At 42.4% G+C, this 25,909-nt stretch overlaps 1 protein-coding gene across 1 annotated transcript in view; it reads right to left on the reverse strand.

Annotated features, from left to right (window-relative positions):
• The window catches only part of LOC126190690 (kinesin-like protein KIF14), a 270,020-nt gene that overhangs the window by 59,564 nt on the left and 184,547 nt on the right, over nucleotides 1-25,909 (reverse strand). Inside the window, exons 13-15 of the mRNA XM_049931150.1 lie at nucleotides 19,247-19,420; nucleotides 13,963-14,097; nucleotides 5,029-5,169 (exon numbers count right to left, since the gene is read on the reverse strand). Coding sequence (XP_049787107.1) covers nucleotides 5,029-5,169; nucleotides 13,963-14,097; nucleotides 19,247-19,420 — 450 coding nt within the window. The remainder of the gene's footprint in view (nucleotides 1-5,028; nucleotides 5,170-13,962; nucleotides 14,098-19,246; nucleotides 19,421-25,909) is intronic.

Raw genomic sequence — 25,909 nt, forward strand, 5'->3', positions numbered from 1 at the left:
CATGGGGACGTCATGGTGCATGCAGCCACTTTTAAATTCTTATAATTTGGTACTTTCTGTGGCCCATTTTCCTGGAAGTAAACTTTTTCTAGTTCAAAAAGCTACAGTGACTTTTTAAGACAAAAATTAAAAAATGATTCTTTGACAGTTATTCACGTACAAATCCCCTTAACTATCAGCAGCAGAGTCATATTTAGCAGTGTTCTCCATGCCTGTACAGATGGATCTGCTCCACGCCAAGTGTTCCTATTGTCTCAATGGTATATCAGCTGCACTTCTTTATAGTAATTTTTGTTTGGAAATGAAGCATTATGTTTTGTTCCTCTTCACAGACTGTAAGAACTGAAGATGATCTCTTAAAAGATTAAAACCATTCAGCTAAAACTAAAAATAAACAACTTAATTGCAATCATGACTGTCTGTATTGAAGTTATAGTATTTCCAGTAGTTATCATTTTGCAGAAATGTCTTTCTGTATTCAGCTTGATGATTTATTGCAGTGGCGAAAAAATCACGGCTTCAATAAGGGATATGTCTGAACAGCTGGTGAGCACATTACATGGTGCATACAGACCACATGAGAATATTACAACTGATTAACAACTGGTAACTTTTGGGGGCAGGCGTCCTTTTTTGCCAGTATATCCCCTCAAATCTCAGAAAGTATACTATCCTAATCTAGGCTGCATGTAACAGCACTAATTATATTTTGTTACAAAGCTGCAAGTGTACACAGGAAAAGAGAAAGAGTAGCCTAGAGAAATAAATCAGGGAAAAAGAGCATTGTTTGATTTGACAGAAAATTCATCCAGGAAGGTAGAAATATCACAACAATAATTTCTTCACAAGTTTCAAGATGACAAAGGAATCAGAATGGAAACAAATGATTCTGCTTGGTATAATAACGAAAAATTGTTGTGAACTATTGGCAGACTTTGTTGTAGGGAGGGGAAGAACTGCAGTTTCAAGTCTCTCCGGATTACAGGAATCAGCTACAATAGTCTCCTATTGTTCAAATAGGGGTAAGATGGTGACACTGCTAAGTACTATGCATGTCAAAGAGGAAGTAGGTGAAACAGAAAAACCAATTATAGTCCTAGGCCAGAAAGCAAATACAATATTCCAGTGCAAGTATTATTCTGAATTACAATGCGAAGTTCCTCCAGACATGCATGCATATCTGAAGGAACAGGCACTGTGGTGACTAAAGCTGTTATGAAACAGATGAAATATATTCCCAGTTGTGGCTATGGACGACCACCAACTTGCAATAAGCGCAAAATCCAGGTCCGAGTCCTGTTCCATTATACAGCTGATAGTAGTCCATATTCACAACTGCATATGTATTTCATGTATATAATACAAATAAGTCAGCATATATACAATGGACAAATTAGTCAGGAGCTATACCACAAAAGTATGACAAGAAGATTGCCCATGTCTATTTTTTTTAATAATATTTTGGATATTAGTGATTCAGTGTTTTCATAATTTTTCTGGACTTAACTCCTGGATTTGAGAAAGGTATCTACTACAAAAGAGCAGCATTCCTTCTTGAACTGGGATCATCTCTCTTACACATTAACAGAAGTCGGAGCAGCAAAGCTCCTGTTCTTCCTTCAGCACAAGTGCAAGGAAGGGGGGCTAAAATATGGACAGTGCTCCCTATGTAAATGATCTGTTGATAGAAAACATAAAAAACAGTGCAAATGACTTATTTCTTTTATCTGTAATAATATTTGGAGTTGCTTTGTTGTAAATGCAAGGATGATCAATATAAAGGACAAAGACAACATCTGAAAGTTGTTATACATGAGGTTTTCCTGCTTTCAATTCAGTTATGTGCGTTTTTATGTCAGTTCAGAAGTATATCAAATACTGCCAATAGATCCTGTGTAAATTACTTGGAGTCTTTATGACCCCAGTAGTACTCAATGAAACAAAACAATCTTGGTACTAGGAGGTATAAGAAAGCTGAATCGAACTGCTATTAATGTGTTATTCTCAGAGAGCTACCACCTCAAAAAAATTGACAAAACAGGTAGTAGGAGATTAGTCGATAATTATAGGTCACTTGCTTATCTCCACTTTTGTAAGAGAGTGTTGCTGCTGTGTGCCATGAAACTGAATTTCGCAGCATTTTGATTTCATTCCCATCCAGCCATCCATGGCAGCACTTTTCTGGCGTTCATAATTTGACCAGAGGGCATGGTTGTGTGTGTTTGAGCTGCAGCTGCGACACTCTGAGGTTAGCTGGGGTGGCGAGATGTAGAAACAGTTAGTCAGCCAGCAAGCAAATGAAACCAACATCATCTGGAGTCCAGTGACATTGTCGTGTTGGAAGTGATGGACAGGCCCTGAGAGTGTTGCCAGGAGGAGGAGGAGGAGGAGGAGGAGGAGATTACTGTTTAACGTCCCGTCGACAACGAGGTCGTTAGAGACAGAGCACAAGCTCGGATTACGGAAGGATGGGGAAGGAAATCGGCCGTGCCCTTTCTAAGGGACCATCCTGGCATTTGCCTGAAGCGATTTAGGGAAATCACGGAAAACCTAAATCAGGACGGCCGGACGGGATTGAACCGTCGTCCTCCCGAACAGTGTTGCCAAGAGCCAGACTGGCACAACAGCTGAGGTGTACTTAATGACTGGCTGGCCCTGAAGATGGAGTGATAAGTAAGTCAGCTGTAACAAGTGGTAAAGGCACCATCTACAGGCCAACAGCTCTGCCACAGTGGAAGAGGTGGACAAACATGTGGCAAACTGTCGCGGCCAAGGATCGATGCAGTGGCCCTGGTTGTCCGTATTGGCTGGCCGAGCCTTGATGTGTCAGTCAGTGGACAACTTCAGCCACTGTTGGAAGCCACAGTGGCTAGCAGTGTGAAAGTCATGAAGTAGCAGCGGTCCTGTATTGGCGCCCTCTCCAGAGTTGTCCTGGAGTCCAAGTTGCTGTCGAGAGCCACAGTTGGAGCAGAGCAGAGTGTTAGTTGGTGACCAGCAACCAAGCCATTAGTTCAGCTAGAATGTGTTGTGCCTAGGAGCCGGGCAGTCAACAACAATCCGGGGCAACACCTACCCAGAGGGCAGATGTGTCTTCACCTGGGGGTCAAAGAAGACAGCATCCACAACTGGAAACAGAGAAGAGCTTTCTTTTTTTTCCGCTGTGGTTTATGGAGCACTAGGAGTGTGCTTTAGTGGTCTGAAGTGTCTGGCAGGCAGCTGACAAGCTGTCAGACTGAAATTACTGGACGGCAGATGCTAGTAATGTGTTTTGAATAGTGGCTCGTGTATGTGTTTTGAATATTCATGTTTGTTACATTTTACAATATTACATGGTGTGGTCATGGGGGTGCAAGCATGTGATTTTTGTGCTGTGCCTTATCTCCATTGTACACAGGAATCCTATACACAATTTGTAATCACACTGAAGGTGTATTCAACTGATGTACAAAGCTATAAGTTCTCTGAATTTTGTGTTGCTGTTATTGTCTGTAGACTAGATAGCACTGCTGTAGGTAGTGTAAGTAAGTTGCTAGTGGAGATCCTTGGTAGTAGAGGTAGATACTATTGTGATTCTAATCATTGTTTCTACTGTGTTTCTATGACTGTCCAATTGTAACAGGCTATAGGCAGAGAGGTTGAATATTGTGCTTTCTATTCTGTTGCCCTCAGTTGGCACCTGCTTGTGTCTTAAACGGGCTGAAGTACATTTGAATTTTATACGTATTGCATAGCTCAGGGATATTTTTTTAAATTTATTTTATTATCATGTTATGCCTATTTTAAAGAAGTATTAGCTATAGGCAGAATATTGTTGATTCATTATTAATTGCCTGACATTCTGTTGGTATCATTGTGTTTGAGTGTTAATAAATGTTTTTATAAAATAAGACCACACCTGCAAAACCCACCAACCCAAACCCTAATTCACCCAGAACCCACACTACAATAGCATACTTAAATCTTTCAGGAAATACACCTTGACTCATCAACTGGTTACCACTGCAACTAAAGAAGCAACAAGGGGAGAGGTGCAGGGGGGGGGGGGGGGGGGGGGAGGAGGACTTTATTTCACTTTCTGTGATTAAAGCCACTTCCCATTTGCTGAAATCAACCAGGTGCAGCTAATCAATTTCGGTCACTTGAAAATGTTGTTCTGTTATGAATAGCACACCTGTAAGAATAGCTTTTGATTTTTCTGTCTTGTACTAACAAGAGTAGCTCCTCTTTCGCATTTAATAGGCTGTTGTGATCTGATGGACAAGTTTAATGTTTTACAATTGTTATTCTTGAAATACTTTTTTCCGTTTCTCCACTTATTGTTGAACTGTGTCTCTAATTATTCCTCAGCTTTTCTTTTCGAAATATTTACCATAAAAAAGGCCCAGTGGTCTTATTGGAAATTATACAGATTGAACAGATCTAGTTACAGTGAATGCTTCTGGGAATTAGGTGTACAAGTAAATTCTTAATGGAAATATTTACGGTAAAGTGATTCTAATATTTATTAACAGTAAGACAAGTGTAAATTGGTAGATGCCTATTAAAGGGCTGCACTAGTGCCATTCAGTCTCCTCCTCTGCTCTGTACTTACCATAAATAAAACTTGCCACTTGCACAATGTTTGTAATAAAAACTTCTGGTTTTGGATGATATCTTTCAACTTCAGTTATATGAATATGGGCAACCATAATCACATTGTGTAGAATGGGTAACTCTGTCCAGTTACAAAGAGTGAGACACCAACAGCAATGAAATTACATCCATCATCCGATGTGACTTGACAGGGTATACTTTTGGACACCAGGTGCCTCCAGATTTCATACCACAGCATCCAACACAGATGTGAACCTACATCATCATTAAGCAGGGGACACCATGGAGCAGCTCACATACACCACTGTCCTGGACTTCCTACTAGCTGACTAGTTGTCAACATTCAATAAAGAAAACTGTGGCAGAGGTGAGTTTTATTTACAGCAGTTATTAATTCCGACACACACAGAAAAAAGAAGTTTCTATTGTACTTACCGGTTCATGGACTCTCAGCTGATGCAACCAATCAGCAAAAAAGTCAGGTTCCCAGACTGCAACTACATCACATTCAGTATCATATACTTTTATGACTGGAATTAATCTGTGATCCTTAACAATGTGTTGGTGATAAAATTCCTGGCAAAGGATATAAAGCAGAAAACTACTTTCAAATTATTGCAGAAATAATTAAACAATAGTTGTCTGTATATTACTTCCATGAACTCAAAAACCAATAAAAACATAATTATAGTATACCTAGGGCAAGCAATTAATACTTTAAGAAAAACAACATATGGCTGTGTCTACATTTTGCTTCCTTAAGTACTAAAAGTATTTTCCCTATAATGCGGACACCAACAAAGACAGAAAAAGGGGGGCAAGGTTTCTGCATTTAAATTTTTATGGACAGAAGATGTGTGTCACTTCCAATACATCTTACCACCAATCCTATTACAAACGTCTAAACGTTTTAATTGTTGAAGAAATGCAGCTGTAACAGTGGGAAAGCAGCACAATATAGAGGAAAAGTGGAGTATATGAATCATTGGAAGAAAATGACAGAAACTGGCATGTAATTTTGGAATGGTTAACTTATGTACATGGCAGAATGAGGATGAGGAATGCTTGAAGTGAAAGTATGAGGGAGATGAAGGGGAAATACCAACCAAAAGCAAATGCACCAAAATAAAGATTTCATTTATAAAATAATTTCCATTGAAGACCACAGAAGATCCTTAAAGCAATCATGTGAAATATGTTTCATTAAGAAATAAAATCATTTACACAAGACAAGGGTACTAATTCATATGTTTAAGACAAATACATCATTGCACTAGCAAATGAGAAAATAAGACGGTACACAATAATGTGCATGAGGAAAAAAAAGTATATGAAGATGTCAGGTTAGTAGAGTAAATTTAATTTGTGTGAGCCCTCTACTATTTTGACTATTTTAAATGATAATTACCAAATAAACAATCAGACAGACTGATGCCAGTCTTCATAAAAATTAACATTTTTGCACTGCTGAGACCAGAGACACCTAGACCTTCAACAAATATACAGATCAGTTAGACTACTCTCTGTCATAAGGGAAATTGCTTGAATAACTGATCATAAACAGAATAGCACCAGCATCTGAAGTGCTAATCCCAGCAGAAGAAACTTGGTTTTGCCCAAATCAAGAATGTTATTTTGAGGTCTCTCCTCCATCTCTTATTTGGGAACTGTCTTTGAGAAAAAGTGTTTCCTTCCGAGACATATCCACAGTGTGTGATACAATCAGCAGAGAGATAATTTTAATTAAACTGATCAGTGCAATTCCTGTAAAAAGAACATATCCTTTACTGAACAATAAGCTGAATCTCCAGCTATTCAAATTTTACTTTGGTCAAGGGCAAAGGTAAAGGTGAATTTCACAAACTGAGCAATGGGTATCCTCAAGGCGGCTCTACTCTGCCCCTAGGCTGTTTAGCCTACACTCCCATGGATTGCCAGAAACTTTGTCAGATTTATATACATCTCAGATATCTATCTGCCTAGTGGTTCAACAGACCAAAGTTTTAGAAGCAGAAGAAATTGTGACCAGGGACTTGCAAGTATTAGATACATAATATACGAGGCAGGAGCTCCATGCAAACCCATTGAAAAACTGCTGTACACTTGACTCTCGCTAATCTGGCATTCAAGTTGTCCTTCCTCTCAGCAATCCAGTGCACATCCAAAAACACATGCACAATGAATTATCATGCTTAGTTAAACAATGCTTTATATACTTTATTTGAAGTTGTAGATTTCTTTACAGCTCAGAATCATGTCTTCTAAAAGGAAACACGTTACGCTAGACCTCAAGCAGAAACTTGAACTTTTAGATAAGTTAAATCGAGGTTCTTCGCAGAGAGCCATTCAAAACAGATGAAGAAATAATAAAACGTGTGCAAGAAAGTAATGATGAAAGTGATGAAGAAGACACAGGAGGGGAGAGCATGAAGATTTCCCACACTGCCAGTGCTGATGCTGCCGAGGTCTTCCTGGAGTACATTATGCAACAACCAGATACATGCAGTACCGATGTAATGCTTGTAAAGCAGTTTCATGATAAAACATGCCTCCGTCATCATTGCGACAGTTAAAAATTAATGTATTTTTGGATTTAATAAAGTATATCCTCTATGTTTTAAAACTGTATCCTACAGTTTAATAAAGTACAGTACACTATATCCCCTATGCTTTCAAAATAAATAAAAAACAAAATAAAAATATAAAATAAATTTCAGACACTCAATAATCCGGCACTTCCGCTAATCCGACACCCGTATGTGCCAGGAATGGCCGGATTAGTGAGAGTCTAGTGTATTCTACCTCAGTAACAAAGTACATTATTATCTGGAAATACAGCGCAACAACACTACAAAGTATCTGGGTATCAATGTTGATAGGATACTTAGCTATCAACACCATCTTTGCAGAACAGCTGAAAACATAAAATGGGACTTCATAGAAAACCAACAAAAAGAAAATGAGAATGATAGCAAAGGCCTTTGTTTCTTTATCAGCCTTATGGTTAAACAGTTGTGACACAAAACAACTCAATATTCAGATTCAGCAAGCTGCTGACATTGCATGTAGCATATCATACACAATATAATTCACCTAGGTTTTATAATCTGACTACAATCTCATCAACTAGTGGAAGAACCGCCATGATCCTGTTACCCACCATTTTCAATCCCAAGACTACATAAAAATATGAGGCCATTCTTTATCCCCGTAAGGTTTCTCCACAATTAAAAATCTGCTAAACGTCTGGACTTCAACCTTTGTACTGCCATTTGGCACAATCTTGAGCACATCATATGTGGAATGGAAAGAACTGCTATTACCCTATACAGCTGGAAATACCAAGAACTTCCAAGTAGCGACTGCAGCGATGTGATACAGGCATACAGGCAGGGCCACATATAGTACACGTGTGTCCATTGCGTGCTTTCACTACATCTCTGGAAGAGTTTCATGAGAGCAACTTCAAAGCAGTCAATAAACACCTGTTGTTTATTTGACAGGTTTCCCAAATTTTAGGTTTGTAGTAGTTATATTTCCTTGTGATTGATCTACAGCATCAAACACTAAATAACAGGTCATGATGCAAATTCTCATCCTCTGTTAGGATACAAGTACGAGGGTTATTCAGAAAGTAAGATCCAAATTGCCATAGCTAATAGAATGACATGTGAACACTGAAATCAAATGACGCCATTTGCATTGGATTTGTCACAGTCTGCTGTTTACAGTGTCGGTTCAAAATGTTTAAAACAATTCATCAACTGTGAAATACAGTCTGTGATTCAGTTTTTAACAACAAGGAATGTTGCAGCAGCAGAAATTCATTGTCAAATAAGTGAAGTGTATGGCCCCAATGGAATGAGTGACAGCAAAACACGTAAGTGGGAACTTTCAACGATGGATGGGAAAAATGTCCATAATACACCACGATCAGGCCACCCATCAGTTTGGTCGAAGCTGTGGATGAAACGATTCGTGAAGACCGGTGATTCACAATTTCAACTTTAGCAGTGGAATTTCCAAATGTGGAATGGACAACTTTGCACAAAATTGCTCCCGAAAAGTTGCAATTTTGTGAAATGTGCATGTTGGGTTCCAAGGCTACTTACTGAAGAACACAAAATGGAAAAATAGCTTTTTTAGAGCAATTTCATAAGGAAGATGATAAATTGTCACAGAGGATGAGAAATGAGTCAATGGAATGGTATGAGAGGCCGAGGAGGAGGCACGAGGGTGGGGGGAGGGGCTCGAGGGGGGGGCCGAGGGCTCGAGGCGGGGGTGCGATGGCTCGAGGCGGGGGGGGGGGGCGAGGGCTCGAGGGGGGGGGAGGGAGGGGGACGGCACGCGGGAGGGGGACGGCACGAGGGAGGGGGTCGGCACGAGGGAGGGGGACGGCACGAGGGAGGGGGACGGCACGAGGGAGGGGGACGGCACGAGGGAGGGGGACGCCACGAGGGAGGGGGACGGCACGAGGGAGGGAGGGCACGAGGGCACAAGGGGAGTAGGGGGAGGGCACAAGGGGAGTAGGGGGAGGGCACAAGGGGAGTAGGGGGAGGGCACAAGGGGAGTAGGGGGAGGGCACAAGGGGAGTAGGGGGAGGGCACAAGGGGAGTAGGGGGAGGGCACAAGGGGAGTAGGGGGAGGGAGGCAAAGGCACGAGGAAGGGAGGGCGATGGGGGCACGGGGAGGGGAGGGCGATGGGGGCACGGGGAGGGGAGGGCGATGGGGGCACGGGGAGGGGAGGGCGATGGGGGCACGGGGAGGGGAGGGCGATGGGGGCACGGGGAGGGGAGGGCGATGGGGGCACGGGGAGGGGAGGGCGATGGGGGCACGGGGAGGGGAGGGCGATGGGGGCACGGGGAGGGGAGGGCGATGGGGGCACGGGGAGGGGAGGGCGATGGGGGCACGGGGAGGGGAGGGCGATGGGGGCACGGGGAGGGGAGGGCGATGGGGGCACGAGGAGGGGAGGGCGATGGGGGCACGAGGAGGGGAGGGCGATGGGGGCACGAGGAGGGGAGGGCGATGGGGGCACGAGGAGGGGAGGGCGATGGGGGCACGAGGAGGGGAGGGCGATGGGGGCACGAGGAGTTTGTTTTGTTTTGCTTTAGGGCACAAAGAAAAGAGCTCGGGTCATACACACCCAAGTAAAAACTAGAGAACACAAACACAGAGCAGAGTTAAACGACTATTAGTCCCAATGGACAGAATAGGAGACAGTTAAAAACAGGCATGTGGAAAAGGGCTAAAAAAGCCATGCAGTAATGGAGATCCAAAACTAAATATGAAATGGCCTTCACCATATTGTAGCAGCGGATAAAAAGTAGAACGTGGTTGACAGTCCACGAGTCATTCGCTAAAATGGCTGATAAATCAGGCGGCTGATAAATCAGACGGCAAACCGAAGCAGGAACTTAAATGTTTAAAGGGTATCACTCGAGCCTCCTTCACTTGTTTCTGATGGAGGAAGGAAGGGTGATAGTGGGAAGAGCTCGCAACTTTGGCAAAATGGTGGCCCAAGGTGTTGGAGATAGCAAGAGGGTCCATGATGACATCATCAGCCAATGCCAGATAGCCGTGGGAGGCTCGCCCACACGTCAGAGGAAGGTGTGGAGCTGTCAAAAGAACTAGTGAATGAAAGCCAGCTAGCTGTTTTGCTATCCCACAGAACACGACACTTCGCATGCATCTGTTTATAATGAATGCAGATCGCCAGCGTAGAGTGGCGGTTAAAAATGCGGATAGCTCGTCAACGTGTGCGAATTGCATCGCGGTCTGCCTCAGTCTATCAAGGGACTATGTGGTAAAGAAGAAGTGTGAGGAATGGAACATTCTGGAGCACTAAGGATAACACTGGTGAGATTGTTCACCTGGTCATCACAACTGGGGGATCTCGTTCTTCGAAGGTCGCCAGGGAAGAATTACAATGCCAGTCGAAGGCAGAGTACAAGGGGGTGCTGCGATGCTAAAAACAGCCGTAAATCCTCTTAGTGGAACTGAAGGCCGCGAACATTCCATTGGAGGACAGTCACGAGGAGGAAGAAATGTAGGGGTGTCAACTCGGCGAACGCCAAGTGACAGCCGGTGTGGAGTTGCTACTACAGGGCACAGACGCAGGAGGCTCCTGATCCGTGGGGTCCACAGAAGCATCGGCTTGCTCGTGTGGTCAGTCCGTGGAGTCCAGTGCTGAAAAACAGTGGATGATGTGCACTGGTGAGACAGAGGCCGGCTGGGCTGAGGTACCACCGGCGACACCGTCGAACAGGATCTTCGAGCTGGTGAAGGAGAAGACTGTTTGCCTTAAGCGGTCTTCTTCGAGCCTTTCCAGTTAGAGGAAGACTCACGTGGTGTTTGGCTGGAGGGAAAGAGGAAGTCTTCACAGGAGTACTCATTCTATCCTTTCCTGTCTAATGGTGGTATAGTTGGTGGCTTCACTCCTCGAGGCGAGAGTTTGACGGTTTGTTGCACAGCGGAACGGGGGGATGACAATGCTACCGTGACACTGGGTGACTTCACAACCTCAGAGCTGAATTTCAGGTCACACGATTGCACGACCGTGTCCTTCGTGGAGTGAGGGACAACAAGAAGAGAACTATCGGTGCCAGACAGGAGAACACAGGGTTTACAACTAGCCAGTAACTTATGAGCTACTGGGTAAGGCACCTTTTCCTTTACCCAAATCTCTTTGACCAGCCTGCTCATCTAGGTACACGGGACAATCCCGAGAGGTGGGGGCGTGGCCACCATTGCAGTTGATACAGCAGGTAGCAGGAGGCGAGTGATTGCCCTCATGTGCATCCTCACCCCAGGTTACACATTTGGCTGGGTGTCGACAAGACGTTCTAGTTGATTGAAATGATGACACTGGTATGCGCATCGGGTTTGGAATGTACGGCTGGACTGTCATAATTTCATAGCCTGCTTTGATCTTTGACGGCAGCACCACTCTATCAAAGGTGAGGAAAAGACTGCGAGTGGGCACTAAGGAAGACTCTACATTTTTCATCACACGATGGTTGGCAATGACACCCTGATCGTAGAGATAAGATAGTATTTCGGCCTCAGTTAGAGAGTCGAGCAGCCTGGTGTAAATTACACCACGGAAAGAATTCAAAGTGAGATGGGTTGGTTGTTTTAGGGAAGGAGACCAGACAGCGAGGGCATCGGTCCCAACCGATTAGGGAAGGACGGGGAAGGAAGTCGGCCGTGCCCTTTGAAAGGAACCATCCCGACATTTGCCTGGAGCGATTTAGGGAAATCGTGGAAAACCTAAATTAGGATGGCCGGATGCGGGATTGAACCGTCATCCTCCCGAATGCGAGTCCAGTGTCTAAAAAGTAAGATGGGCCTCAACGTGAACAGGGTAGCCATGGAGAAGCGAGATAGCAAGCAGTTGCTGTGTTTGGGAAGCAGAAGCTGTCTCCAAAAGGAAAGTGCAATTCTGTAAATGAGAGCAGGAGTTTACAGGGCCAGCAACTGCATCAACTCCTTTCTGAATAATAAATGGATTGACCATGGCGAAGGACTGACCATCTTAAGTAAGTGAGACCACAAGGAACTGTGGTGCAGTGGGAAGGGTCTTTGAATCAATAGCCTCATTACATTTATGTTTGGTAGACACTGAATGGGGATATGATTGACTCACCATGAGAAAATCCCCCACAATTGCCAGAGTCTCCGATGGCACGCTCCCTTCACAAGGGGACACACCCGCCTTAGGTGATGGCTCACACCTCAAGTCACACCTCCCGAACATCTGACAGAGGGACCAATAGGCAATTTGAGAGGGTTGCAGCTCAGGCAATGACCCCTTCCTGGACCTGGCCTGTACCAGGCATTACATGCAAACCCTACGTGTCGACCCAGGGCTGGGAATTACGCGTTACCCAGTCACCTGTTATGCGTCAGATGCGTGGGCTGGCCTTCAGGAGTGCACAGGGAGGAGGAAAAAAGAAAGAGATGAAAAAATATAGCAAGTGGATAAACATGCAGCACGGAAGAGAGAAATGCTGCCAAAGGATGGGCCCCATGACAGCCAAGCTCAAAGCCACCAAAGAGTGCCGAGCCCCCTGAGGAGCGAGGAAGAGGAGGGGGTGCAAGCGGGGCACAAGGGGGGGGGGGGGCGGTGGTGCGGGCAGGTCACAAGGGGGAGGGGGGTGGGGCTGCGAGCTTGGCACAAGGGGGTTGCAGGGCTGTGAGCGGGGCACGAGGGGAGGGGGGGGGGGCTGCGAGCGAGTCACAAGAGAGGCCAGGTTGGGATCAGGGCACAAGGGGGGTGGGGGGGGTGCGAGCGGTGCTCAAGTAGGGGAGGGTGCGTGTGGGGCACAAGGAGGAGGGAGCATTTGCTTGTCTTGCGTAGAAGGTTTTTTAGGACGAAACCCTTTGTGATGTGATATTAGGGTGATGTCATGTCAATGCCTATGGAATTAGAGAAGGCCATAATCTTGGACTGGGGAAGAAAAGTTTCTGAGCCACTTAACAGGATTTACCATAGCATTGGTTTTGAGTGATATGGAAATCCTAGATTTTGTTTGTGTACAAAGTAGTGGTATGGACCTTCCTAATGAAATGTATCACAAACATCAGCTTTAGTCTGTATGGTTTCTGAGATACTGCTTTTTGAAATCATAGTCAAACAGAAAAAATTCTGGTCATGAATAATTAACAGAATGTTTTTGGCTATGTTCTGTTTCTGTTAAATTAATAATTAAATGTAGGTCTGGGAAGGACAACAGTCAATATGAAATACTGTTGTGTGTTGGTGGCATTAATATGAATGAAAGTGTGGATGATTCTGTGCTACGCTACTTGGAGTGTCATATTCACTTATACTTGTAGATGTCCCTCTCCCAGTTCTCACAACTGCCTTTCTGTTTTCTGCAGTGTCATTATCAGTACCATAGAAAATGAACTTCAGCTATTTGGTACAGTTTTGACAGACCTCTAGCAGCTGCTCTTTTTCACTAAAGTAGTATTTCCAATAACTTTCCTCCCCTCCAACACCTACACATTTCACTCTTTTTTTTCTATTTCATATCATTCATTTTCTTCTTATGAGGAAGTTATTTCAAGGTTTTACAGATTAAAGATTGAACCCCCTAATTCTTATTTTCTTCACAGTGGTTTTGAAGATGTAATTCCCGTGTATTTACAATGGCAGACATTAGATGAAAACTCATCCATAAATATTTGAAAGCTATGTAAAACCATTCAGTTTAAATTATTTTATTATGCACGCACGTGTCTCACTCTCTCTCACACACTCTCTCTCTCTCTCTCTCTCTCTCTCTCTCTCTCTCTCTCTCTCTCTCTCTCTCTCTCTCTCTCTTGCACAGGCACAGGCACAAGCACGGACACAGACATACTTACGAAGTTTATTCCAGTTTCCTTACAACGTTCTTCAGCTTCAAGGCACATGATTTTTATATCGTGCAAACTGAAAGAATCAGTTGGCATCAAGAATTCTGGATCATCAGTTGATTCATTTAATACTTTCATCACCTCCTGAAAAAATATGATCCTTGGAATTATTTAATTCCTTGTGATACATTGGAGAAAGGAAACTATACTCAGTTTTTATGAGGGATCTTCAAAAAGTTAGTTACACTTTATTATAGCTGGTCATGTAACTTTTATTGAATGCTGCACTACACCTGAAAGTGATATACATGACACTATTTTTCAAAGTAGTCACTAGTTCCTGTAAAAAATGGTTGGAACATTCTATCAATTGTCCAATTCCATGACTATAGAAATCCGTGTGAATGTCATTGTCATAAAAAAATCTGCAACTGCTGTAAAACAATTCATTAACTGCCTTGATTTTGTCATCTGTGGTCAATAATCTTCCATCCCAAACAGTACCACCCATATACATGTTGCATCAAGACTAGACACTGCATTTGGTCCATATACTAGCAGAGTTTCATAGTGAATCAATGTGTAATTGAGACTTTTGCTTGCAAGGACATTACTGTTCTCCAAACTTCAACTTTTGATAACATTTCCAGTTGCTGCACTATTTAAAATCCAAGCTATGATGCATCTGTAATCTGTACTGCAGGAGAACTGTTTGCAGAAAATCCAGAACATGTACTTTATGCTGACAATGTGCCACTCTTGTTGCACAATAGTCTTAACATGAGATGACATATGCCACTAACTTTTTGAAGTCCTCTAACATTATGATACCAAAAGTGAAATAGATTAATTTGAAACTCCCGTCTGTTAATACTACTGGGTGAGGCAATGTACAGTCGCAACAAATAGAGAGATTGGCCTTTGCTAATAAAATCAGTGAGGTTTAGCATGTAAAACAGGGAACACTGTTAATGCTTGATGCTATATAACCTTTACTTCCTATTACTTCTTTTTAAAAAAGTTACAAATGATGTTTGAAATGTTAACATATGATAAATGTTTCAAGTATTCTGCATGCTGTACTATGTGCTTCAAAAATTGCTGGCAGAATCAATGTGATAGCTGGTGCTTTTAATTTGTAGTAGCCCAACGCTACTTATGCACTGCTCAGTTTTTGTAATGTACGACTCTAGCATAACAACAGGAAAGCAAATTTTTTTGGAGTGTCAAATGTTTACATCTCTTTTTCCAGTTTAATATTTTGTCCAATTCTCAGTGAAAGACAGTTCCAGTTCACTGTAGCAAAACGAACTCCCTCAGCAACTTTGCACGCATTGCATAGTAATGACACTTATGTAGTCTGGATCCACAATGAAGAACTAGAATAAGAAGAAGCTGGAATATGCAGTCCGCTCTTACTGCACCTCTTTTTCTTTGCTTAGTTCTTAAATTTTGTATGACTTCTAAGTAATATATATGTAGTAGATGTTCAAATATTTCAAAACTTTAACTACGCTCTTCCTCACTTAAATTCATTATTCAAGATGATATTTTCGGTGTGTTGATTCCAATGTTTCATTTAGTTTTACTGGCGAATCTCTTAATCAAAGGATGTGTGTAACTGAACTTTTTACTGCAGTACAACTTAGCAAATATTGTGTGAGCTAATATGCATTTGTAGACTTAGTGAAACCATTCATTAGACAAACTGGCATTCTTAATTTTCAGCAATTTAGTTGAAATTATGTGGATATAATTCACTTATGAGATAATTAACATTTACATTCAGAAGTAGTTACATTTTTCATTGTAGATCTTGCCTCTGTGCTTGTTAGATTCCAATCTTTTCCATTTTACTTTCACTGACTCAGTTTTTATGTGCAAGATGACATATTTCACTAATTGATTAATTAAGATTTTTGCATAATTTACCACAATTATCGAGATGGAACTTTTACTTGGAAATAGGGAATTCCCAATACAGACGCATAAATTAATGTTGTAAAATTTTTTAATTCCTTAGACCACCACAGATCTCGTGAACAATTACTGTTAAAACTTATATAGACTATCCTGAGTAGCAAAATCTCCTTTAGCAATACTTCAAATAATTATGTAGTTTCTGAAGCAACAATTTGCTCAGTGAGACACCAACCTAATCCTCAGTCCACTCATTCACATAACATGTTCCTTTAAAAGTCGGCAGAAAATGTTCACTATAATACCATTTCCATGAATGTACATTCATCGCTATCTGTAAAAATTAGAGCCTAAAAACCCACTCGTGAATCCTCTAATTCAAATTTGTAAATATTTGAATTGTGAATTCTGTTGTGGAAGGTAGGAGGATTGGGCATGCATTTTCATTGGAACAATTGATTGTTGTGCATTACAGTCTTTGTTAAAGACTGGAGCTAGTGAAATACTGCTGTGTAACTTACTTTGATAGATTATTACAAGCTCCGCCTTTACTGTGATGTGTAATGTAAATATGAACTGTGTTCTGTACCACATTCAGTATTTTTGCTTGGGTGACTTTTAGAGTAAATACTAATGCTTGGACAGTGTTCCTAAAAATTGTGTTTTAACAATGACATAATATGTATACTAAATTATGCCACTGGGCTGTTACTGTATGTGAGAGCTAAGCTGATTTAGATGCTATTTATTCTACAAAGTTAAGAAACTACTCATTGCCCCAAAAATAAGACATCAAGTTTAATAAGTACATGGGAAGTTAATTCAAAAATGGTGTTCGTACATCAGTGATGTTTGAATTCCACAGCTACTGATGTGCTACTAAAGAGGTAAAGAAGAAGAGAGTACAAAAATTCAGTTGGTTATCTTATTCCTAAATACTAACTACTCAATTTCCCGGCACTGCTCAACTCATCTTCCACAATTCTATGTCACTTGGTCCTTTCCCAAATGTAAAGCATCTTTCCTTGACATTGCCCTTCACCTTACTAAAGCTGACATGCAATTTGTATACGTTATAAAACCAATAAACCACAATAAACCTTAAAATTTAATAGGTGGCAAATCTTACCCTACAAAATGAGTGTATGGGGGGAGGGAAGGGAGGGAGGCAGAGGGGGAGAGAGAGAGAGAGAGAGAGAGAGAGAGAGAGAGAGAGAGAGAGAGAGAGAGAGAGAGTGGGAGGGGGGAGAGAGAGAGAGTGTGGGAGGGGGAGAGAGAGAGAGAGTGGGAGGGGGGAGAGAGAGAGAGTGTGGGAGGGGGGAGAGAGAGAGTGTGGGAGGGGGGAGAGAGAGAGTGTGGGAGGGGGGAGAGAGAGAGTGTGAGAGGGGGGAGAGAGAGAGAGTGTGGGAGGGGGGAGAGAGAGAGTGTGGGAGGGGGGGAGAGAGTGTGGGAGGGGGGGGAGAGAGAGAGAGAGAGAGAGAGAGAGAGAGAGAGAGAGAGAGAGTGGGAGGGGGGAGAGAGTGTAGGAGGGGGGAGAGAGTGTGGGAGGGGGGAGAGAGTGTGGGAGGGGGGGAGAGAGTGTGGGAGGAGGGGAGAGAGTGTGGGAGGAGGGGAGAGAGTGTGGGAGGGGGGGAGAGAGTGTGGGAGGGGGGGAGAGAGTGTGGGAGGAGGGGAGAGAGAGTGTGGGAGGGGGGAGAGAGAGTGTGGGAGGGGGGAGAGAGAGTGTGGGAGAGAGAGAGAGTGTGTGGGAGGGGGAGAGAGAGAGAGAGAGAGAGAGAGAGAGAGAGAGAGTGTGTGTGTGGGAGGGGGATAGAGTGTGTGGGAGGGGGGAGAGAGTGTGTGGGAGGGGGGAGAGAGTGTGTGGGAGGGGGGAGAGAGTGTGTGGGAGGGGGGGAGAGTGTGTGGGAGGGGGGGGAGAGTGTGTGGGAGGGGGGGGAGAGTGTGTGGGAGGGGGGGAGAATGTGTGGGAGGGGGGGAGAGTGTGTGGGAGGGGGGGGAGAGAGTGTGTGGGAGGGGGGGAGAGAGAGAGAGAGTGTGCGGGAGGGGGGGGAGAGAGAGAGAGTGTGCGGGAGGGGGGGAGAGAGAGAGAGTGTGCGGGAGGGGGGGAGAGAGAGAGAGTGTGTGGGAGGGGGGGAGAGAGAGAGTGTGTGGGAGGGGGGGAGAGAGAGTGTGTGTGGGAGGGGGGGAGAGAGAGAGTGTGTGGGAGGGGGGGAGAGAGAGAGTGTGTGGGAGGGGGTGAAGAGAGTGTGTGGGAGTGGGTGAAGAGAGTGGGTGAAGAGAGGGGGAGGGGGGAAGAGAGTGAGAGGGGGGAGATAGTGGGAGGGGTGAGAGAGTGGGATGGGGGGAGAGAGTGGGAGGGGGGAGTGTGGGAGGGGGGAGTGTGGGAGGGGGGAGTGTGGGAGGGGGGAGTGTGGGAGGGGGGAGTGTGGGAGGGGGAGTGTGGGAGGGGGGAGAGTGGGAGGGGGGAGAGTGGGAGGGGGAAGAGTGGGAGGGGGAAGAGTGGGAGGGGGAAGAGTGGGAGGGGGAAGAGTGGGAGGGGGAAGAGTGGGAGGGGGAAGAGTGGGAGCGGGGGGAGAGAGTGGTAGCGGGGGAAGAGAGTGGGAGCGGGGGGAGAGTGGGAGGGGGGGAGAGTGGGAGGGGGAGAGAGTGGGAGCGGGGAGAGAGGGAAGGGGGAGACAGTGGGAAGAGAGAGAGAGTGGGAGGGGGGAGAGAGTGGGAGGGGGGGAGAGAGTGGGAGGGGGGAGAGAGTGGGAGGGGGGAGAGAGTGGGAGGGGGGAGAGAGTGGGAGGGGGGAGAGAGTGGGAGGGAGAGAGATTTTAGCAGCTTTGAAGTGGTATAAATGAAACTTTTTCCTGTGCTTCACTACGACATTGGCATATTAGTAATTTTACAATTTTTGTATATTCCAATTTTCTACTTGAGGTAAGCTGTATCTGTATGAAAACAAAGTATTGATGTAGTACTATTCGGAAATAGAAAGGGAAAGCCAATATATAGAGTTGGGGATAACAACGAAACATAAATAACATAAGATAAGTCAGCTTAAAATACTGCAGTTTTTTACTTTGGGAATGATTATAGCTTGAATATGTCGAGTGACTGCAGTTAACATAAAAAACATGATAATTTCAAGGAAAATGGTAATTGGTACACAGTTAACTCTCAGTAAATTGGTTAGCTGCATTTCATTTGTGCTAATCTTTTCCTTTTCTTTTGCCAACAAAGAACTTATGATACTAAAAACTAACATACATGTAACTTTTTGTTTGAAAAAGTATTTGTCGTCACTTGATGAAAACATTTTTTATCCTTGCCAGTATGGAAAACACATTACTAAAGAACTGAAACTAAAGAAATTGTTGTTTTCACTAACCTCTACCAAATTGCTTCTATATGGCGTGACTGGAATATCCACTGAACAGTCCAGAATGCTATGATTAGTAATATTTCTTTCTACACTCTTTGCCTTTTCTTCCAGCACACAGTTTTTAATTGATAAATTGTCTTTCTCTTTCTGAACTTCAGCTAAGGCTTCAATATGCTCCTGCTATAAAGTGGAAACACACAAAAAAAAATTAATAACTGTTACACCAAGACAGCCATCAAATAAAAATGCATAATAAAAATTAAATTCTCATACCATTGTCTCCATACAAACAGCTATCAAAAATTTACATACCCAACTAAAGCAGTTAACAGAAATGTACCGAAACTTATTAATGGTCCTATTTTTATCACATCTGTATTTGACGATTCATTTTGAGAAGACCTGGGCCAGGTGAGATGCACGAGTTTTCATCCTCTCTTAAACTCAAGTCATTTAGATTGTGATAACAGTTAGTATAGTACAGATTACTTGGTAAATGTGTGTATTTGTGTGTTTTTTAAGTTTACTATTGAATTTTTTTCAGTTTCAAAATTTCGTTAATACATTACCTGCAGTCTTTCATTAATACTGTATTTCATGAAGCATTTTATTAATAAATCTGTAACAGTTGTAGTACATATGTTTGGCAACTAGTTTTGAACCAACTAGTTCATTCTCCAGCATGACCTACTAAGGCTGCACTGAAAATGCCATATCTTAATAATAAACGTCAAAATGGCAATACATGCTTTACAGAGTAATAGTAGAGGATTGTCACAATCAACATGTCCCTAAATCAGAATTAAACTTTATCCTGGCTGTCATGAAATATTGCTACAAAAACTTCAATTTTGTTCACAAAAACTACAGAAAATGTGAAAAGACAGGACAGTCGGGTTGTTGTATTTTTGCTTATGTTTTGACACAGTAAACTTAGAGAATTTCATTTAATAGTTCTTGTTATTTCCAGCAATTTCAGATGAGTGTACTCTTTCGTTATTTGGCTCATATTTCCAATTTTAAATTGTTTGCTTCAGCAACTTTCCACTAGTGATCTGTTTACATATGGTTGGGTAAAGGCCTCATTTTTGCAATTGTGTTTTCTGGTTTCTTGGTAATTTAAATGGCTTATTCTTCCTGAAGTATTATTTTTATTCTGAGCGAAAAGTGCCTGACTTTCCACACAATTGTTAGTTCTGGGCATTGGTGTGACGGATGCTGTAATTTTTTCCATTCATACAACTGTAGTGTCTTGGGAATTGGGGAAGTAAAAGGGGAGCTCTTCAGTGTTTTTGCGAGATATGTTAGCAGACGCAGGAAGACAGCTGAACAGGAGGGGAGAACTGCTACCTTTTAGGCCAAATTAGACGAAGCTAGGAAAGATCTAAGCAGATTAAGGAGGGAGAATGCTAAACACAGGCGGCAAGTAGCATGAGGCAACAGAAGGAGAAGGCTTAAGGGACCTCATACAATCAGCATTTACTGCACAATATTACTGTGTCTAGACATCACGAAAAAGTGTGGCACCAAGAATGACACTATATTATTGCACAATGTTTATGTCCGAAATGCATCAGTTAGAACTCTGCCTTCGTACGGAATATGTAAGTGCTCAATGATCTGAAACTCGCATGAATTGTGACCGAGTTGCTTGAATTACAAAACACAAGTACAAATTATGCATAATGGACTAAAAAAGTCTGAAAATCTTCCTGTAAACACTTCAGTGGAGCAGGTCTTCATTCGCTGCAGCATACATTTGTAAACCAAAGCAATAGCTAATTACAAATTAAACAAGTGAACATTATAATTTGTTGTGTACATGAGCTATTTTCTACATAATTCTGTACAGTAACAATTGTTGCAAATGAAATAAATCAATTATTTACTGATTACTGACTAAAAGCTTATATGATTTTCAGTCTGTGGTGTGACAACTGTTTTGCACACTGCAACAAAGAGGTTGGGCAGGGGGGGGGGAGGGGGGACGACGACGACGATGACAACAACAACAACAACAACAACAACAACAACAACCGCTGCTGCTGCCACCACTACTCTGTACACTCACTGATCAGTTGACCTGACCACATTTGCCAATTCAGAAAACTGTTATAAGTAAAACAAATATTTCTGCTTACTGTCATTACACCATGATCTTCAGGTGTCTGTTGGCAAGGCCACATATCTGGTGTTCCTTAAATGATCATGAATTTCATTTCTCAAAGTACTGCAAGGTGTTTTAATATACATTCTCCAGCACATTCCCTGATCCTTTGTCCGTTACTTTTTTCAGTTACTTGCAGAATTTAGTTTGGAACAAATTTAATTTCTTTTGGTCTCGAGAGGATCTGCTGTCTACTGCACAGTACTACTCTTGCACCATACTATATATTTATGCAAACCATCAATACCGCTCTCAGTCAGTCACTGCGGAGGACCCTTTAGAATTTCATCTGATAGCTTGGAGGTGAACATGAAAAATAAGTTTGATCTGTTATTTCAGTCACAAACTGATAAGTCTCAAAGAGGTGAAGGTTTAAACAACGTTTAACAAAGTTTTAGCAGTCAGCTGAAAAGCAAGAATGTAGGGATGTCTGTCAAGTTTTGTTGTTAGACAGTTCTCACTTTAGAGGTTTTGGTCAACTTGCACAGGATGAACTAGGATCAGAATACCAGTCACCAACTTTTTTAAACCTATTGCTGATCTGCAGCAGGTGACAGAGGAGTTAGGATCACTTTGCAAAGAATTCACCAAGGAAGACACCATTGTTATTGCAGGTGGGTCAGGTAATAATATTGACAGAGATCCTGGGTACAATACAAAGTGCGACCTGGCAAAGACTGCATCAGCATCGAGACTTATCAATGTCCAGTTTGTATTTGCTCTTAGACATCATGACTGACCTCATTTGAACCTCTCCATCAGATGTGTTAATTTCGAGGAGGAACGGCTGCTTATGTCAGATAAAGGGGCAAATACTGATGTGGTTCCTGTAGATTCTGTCAGATGGGATTATACTAGGCATGACCCAACAGGAAATGGAAGGGTGAACTCACTGGGCTAAATACACAAAATTTAAGCGTGAGAGAGGTACTGTCATAAGTGATGACATACCACTGGTTACAGAATTAGAACAGCACCTTTTCAGGTAGGACAGAAAGAAACCAAGTTTTAAGAGAAGTTAGAATTGAAACAAATGCTCAGTTTGAGAAAGAAACCAAACAACATAATTCTGCTATTTTGCATCTGCACAAACAATTGTTTGCTAAAAACTTTTAGCAATCAGCAGAAATTTTATTTCCATCCAATTTTATTTCAGTCATTGTGAAATGCCAACTATCTTTATTGCACCAAAATACTCATGGACTAAGAAACATAATTAATGACCGTACATTTATGAATTAAGAGTTATCAAACCCAATTGACATAATCTGTCTTTTTGAATACCTTGTGACCAGTGGTATAGGCATGTTAAGTGTTGCGGAATTTAGATTAGAATATCACTTTTGTAGAGCAGAAACAGAGAACAGAGGAGTTGTCACATTCATCAGGAATTGTCCTAATTTTAAGAATATAGACATTCATAAATTTTGCCTACAGCAGCCTATGAAATCATATGCAACAGAAGTAGAATTTAATAATAAATCCTCCATACTAGTACTATGTTGGTGAATAACTTAATAGGTCCCCCCCCCTCCCCTTTCAGTATTCTAGTTGCTATGGGTTTATGTCAATTGCCTTTTTTTATTTGTAGTTCACTTTTGCTATTTGGGTTTACATATTGTGATTTTGTTATTTGGAGATGGTATTGGAGCTGTGGACACTAGAAAATGGAGTGCCAAGTGGAGAAATAAGAAAATTTGCAACATATTCTTCTGTTTGAGTTCAATAGAGGGGCGACAGCAGACGAGGTAGCCAGAAGCATTTGTGCTCTGTGTGAGGATAATGGTATTGGACAGAGCATGCTAAGAAATTGGTTTTCTCACTTTTGAGGAGGGCCATTTTGACATTCAGGATTTGATGAAGATCGTCTAAACGTATTAATCCACAATGATCCAAGCCGTTACACTTGAGCACTGAAGAATGTGGTAATACTGTGATCATTCCACCATTGTGCAATACTTGCATGCAATTGGTAAGGTTAAAAAATTGGGTGTAAGGGAACCGCACACTATAAGCCAAAAATCACAAAAATCAGCTATTGACCATATGCGCATTTTTGCTTGCTCGTCATAAATTGGCTTGTGGACAACACCGACCATTCCGATTCTGTAAAGTTATTGGTGACAAGCAATGATATTTTTATGCTAACACAAGGAAAAGAAAAGAATGGTGAGCCCAAACAAAGCAGTAACTCCCTGTACAAAGACCTGCATCCATCCACAACAGATAACATTATGCATTTGGTGAAAAAGCGACGGTATTGTGTACTTTGAATTGTTTCTTGAGGTGTAACCATCACTGCTGACATTTATTGTCAACATCTGAGACATCTTGCAAATGCAAGCCAAGAACAATGACCAGGAAGAATATGTGAAGTGATGCTACTCCACAATTAACACCCGTCCGCATTCTGCTTGTAACTGTCAAACTTGTAACTTATCAAAAAATGCAATGAACTTATGCACCAATTCAATAAGTGGAACTTATGCACCAATTCAATAAGTGTATACTGAGCACCTGCAAGTACCTTTAATCTGCTTGAAGCTCTGATGGAACATTTAACAACCAAAAATAAATAAATATGGGTTGCTGGTGATTCTAATGTAGATTTTTTTGAAAACTCTTCCGATAACAATTTGTTACAGTCAGTAATGTCTTCTTTCAACTTTGTTCCTACTACAAACTTTCCAAACGGGGTAGCTAATTGCTCATAAACCTCCACTGATAATTTACTTTTAGAAAGATCTAATGAACAAAATACTATTACAAAACCAATAGTCAATGGCCTCTCAGACCATGATATGCAGTTTATTTTGTTAAATGTTAATACTGAACAAGATATATGAGGGTTGGAACTATTTATTCACAACCGATACAAAAGAGTTACTTGTTTGCACCTTTTACTATGTTTCAAAGTAGTCACCAGCGTTGTGCAGAACCCGTTGCCAGCGATGTGGAATGTGTAGTATATTGTTAGCAGAGCCTGTTCTGTTGATGGAGCGGTCTACTGCCTGTCGAATCTCTGGAACAGTTCTGAAGCGAATTCCACGAAGTGTTTTCTTCATCTTCGGAATCAAATCAAAGTCACTAGAACTTAAGTCTGGGGAGTATGGTGAATGGTACAGTACTTCCCAGTCCCATCTACCAAACAGAGCAGCCACAGCTTGCACATTGGATAACAAAATAAAGACAATATTGGTTATAGAAGAGGAGGAGACTGGTTGAACAAGATATGGAGAGGGGCAGTTAGCATTCAGCATAATCGATAAACTGGTAAAAGATGTATGCGGGGTTGCAAAACTTTTTAACAGGCATTTCACAACTACTCAAAAGCTGGGGTTGTCAAGCTCAGTAGATGCTGTCATGGAATACCTCAAACCTTTCATTATAAATAGCTTCATCAGTATGAATATGACCCTTAATACACCAACACAGGTAATGTCCACTACGAAATCTTTAAAATCAAAAAATTCTAGTGGTTATGATAAAATATGAGAAAAGATCAGAAAGTCACACACAGTTAAGTCCATTTGCTTGGAGTATAACCATCTGTGAACTGCTGATTTCACTTCCACATCTGTTGCAAAGCTTTGGCGGGCCAGGAATTTGTTCATGGGACCAAACAAATTGAAGTCCAATGGTGCAACATCTGGACTGTAATGTGGATGCTGGAGCACCTACAGCCCAAATCTGGCGATTTTCTCATGAACAGGAGCAGCAACATGGGTGCAATAATTATCATGAAATAGTCTGACACCGTCATGATTAATGTTGTGGCGTTTGTGAAGAACGGCATGATGCAGCTTAAGAAAAGTTTTAATGTAGACTGCAGCACTCACAGGGTCCTGTCTTCAGCAAAGTCCACCAAAACCACACCATGCATATCCCAGAACACTGTCACAAGCACTTTTGTCCTAGGGATCCAGCATGTTTCAACTCCATAGATGCCAGGTTGGTTTCGGAGGATAGTGGTACACCCACGACTTGTCACCAATGACTATTCCTTTCAGAAAGTCATGCCCTTTTGCGGCGTAACACATTAAGTGATCCAAGCTTATCATCATTTGCTAGCCCTTGTGACTGTGTTAGGTACTTAGGCAACCATTGTGCACAAACTTTGTGAAATGTCAACATCTTATGAAAACTATTGTACAGTCCACCACAGGAAATGCTGAACTACTGCAACAAGGTTCACAGTTGCTCCAGTCCATCATTCAAAATAGCTGCTTCAGCGGCTCTGACATTCTGCAGGTTGCAGCTGTTACCAGTTGTTGGAAGCACGGTGAATCACTACGGTTCACACAGCTCTCTTGGAAGAATGCACACCACCTGGAGAAATTGCTACTGTCCATATAGTTGTCGACACACGCACGTCATCATGCCCCCATGAATTTCGCTTGGTTTATGCCCCTTGGCCCCACGAATATGGAACTACATTTTGCTGCTCTTCACAAGTTGATTACAGTAACATGCACACCATGTTTGTATTGTAGTTCAGGCTT

The sequence above is a fragment of the Schistocerca cancellata genome, chromosome 6 (genome assembly GCF_023864275.1).
Source record: "Schistocerca cancellata isolate TAMUIC-IGC-003103 chromosome 6, iqSchCanc2.1, whole genome shotgun sequence".
In the NCBI taxonomy this organism is placed as follows: Eukaryota; Metazoa; Arthropoda; class Insecta; order Orthoptera; family Acrididae; genus Schistocerca; species Schistocerca cancellata.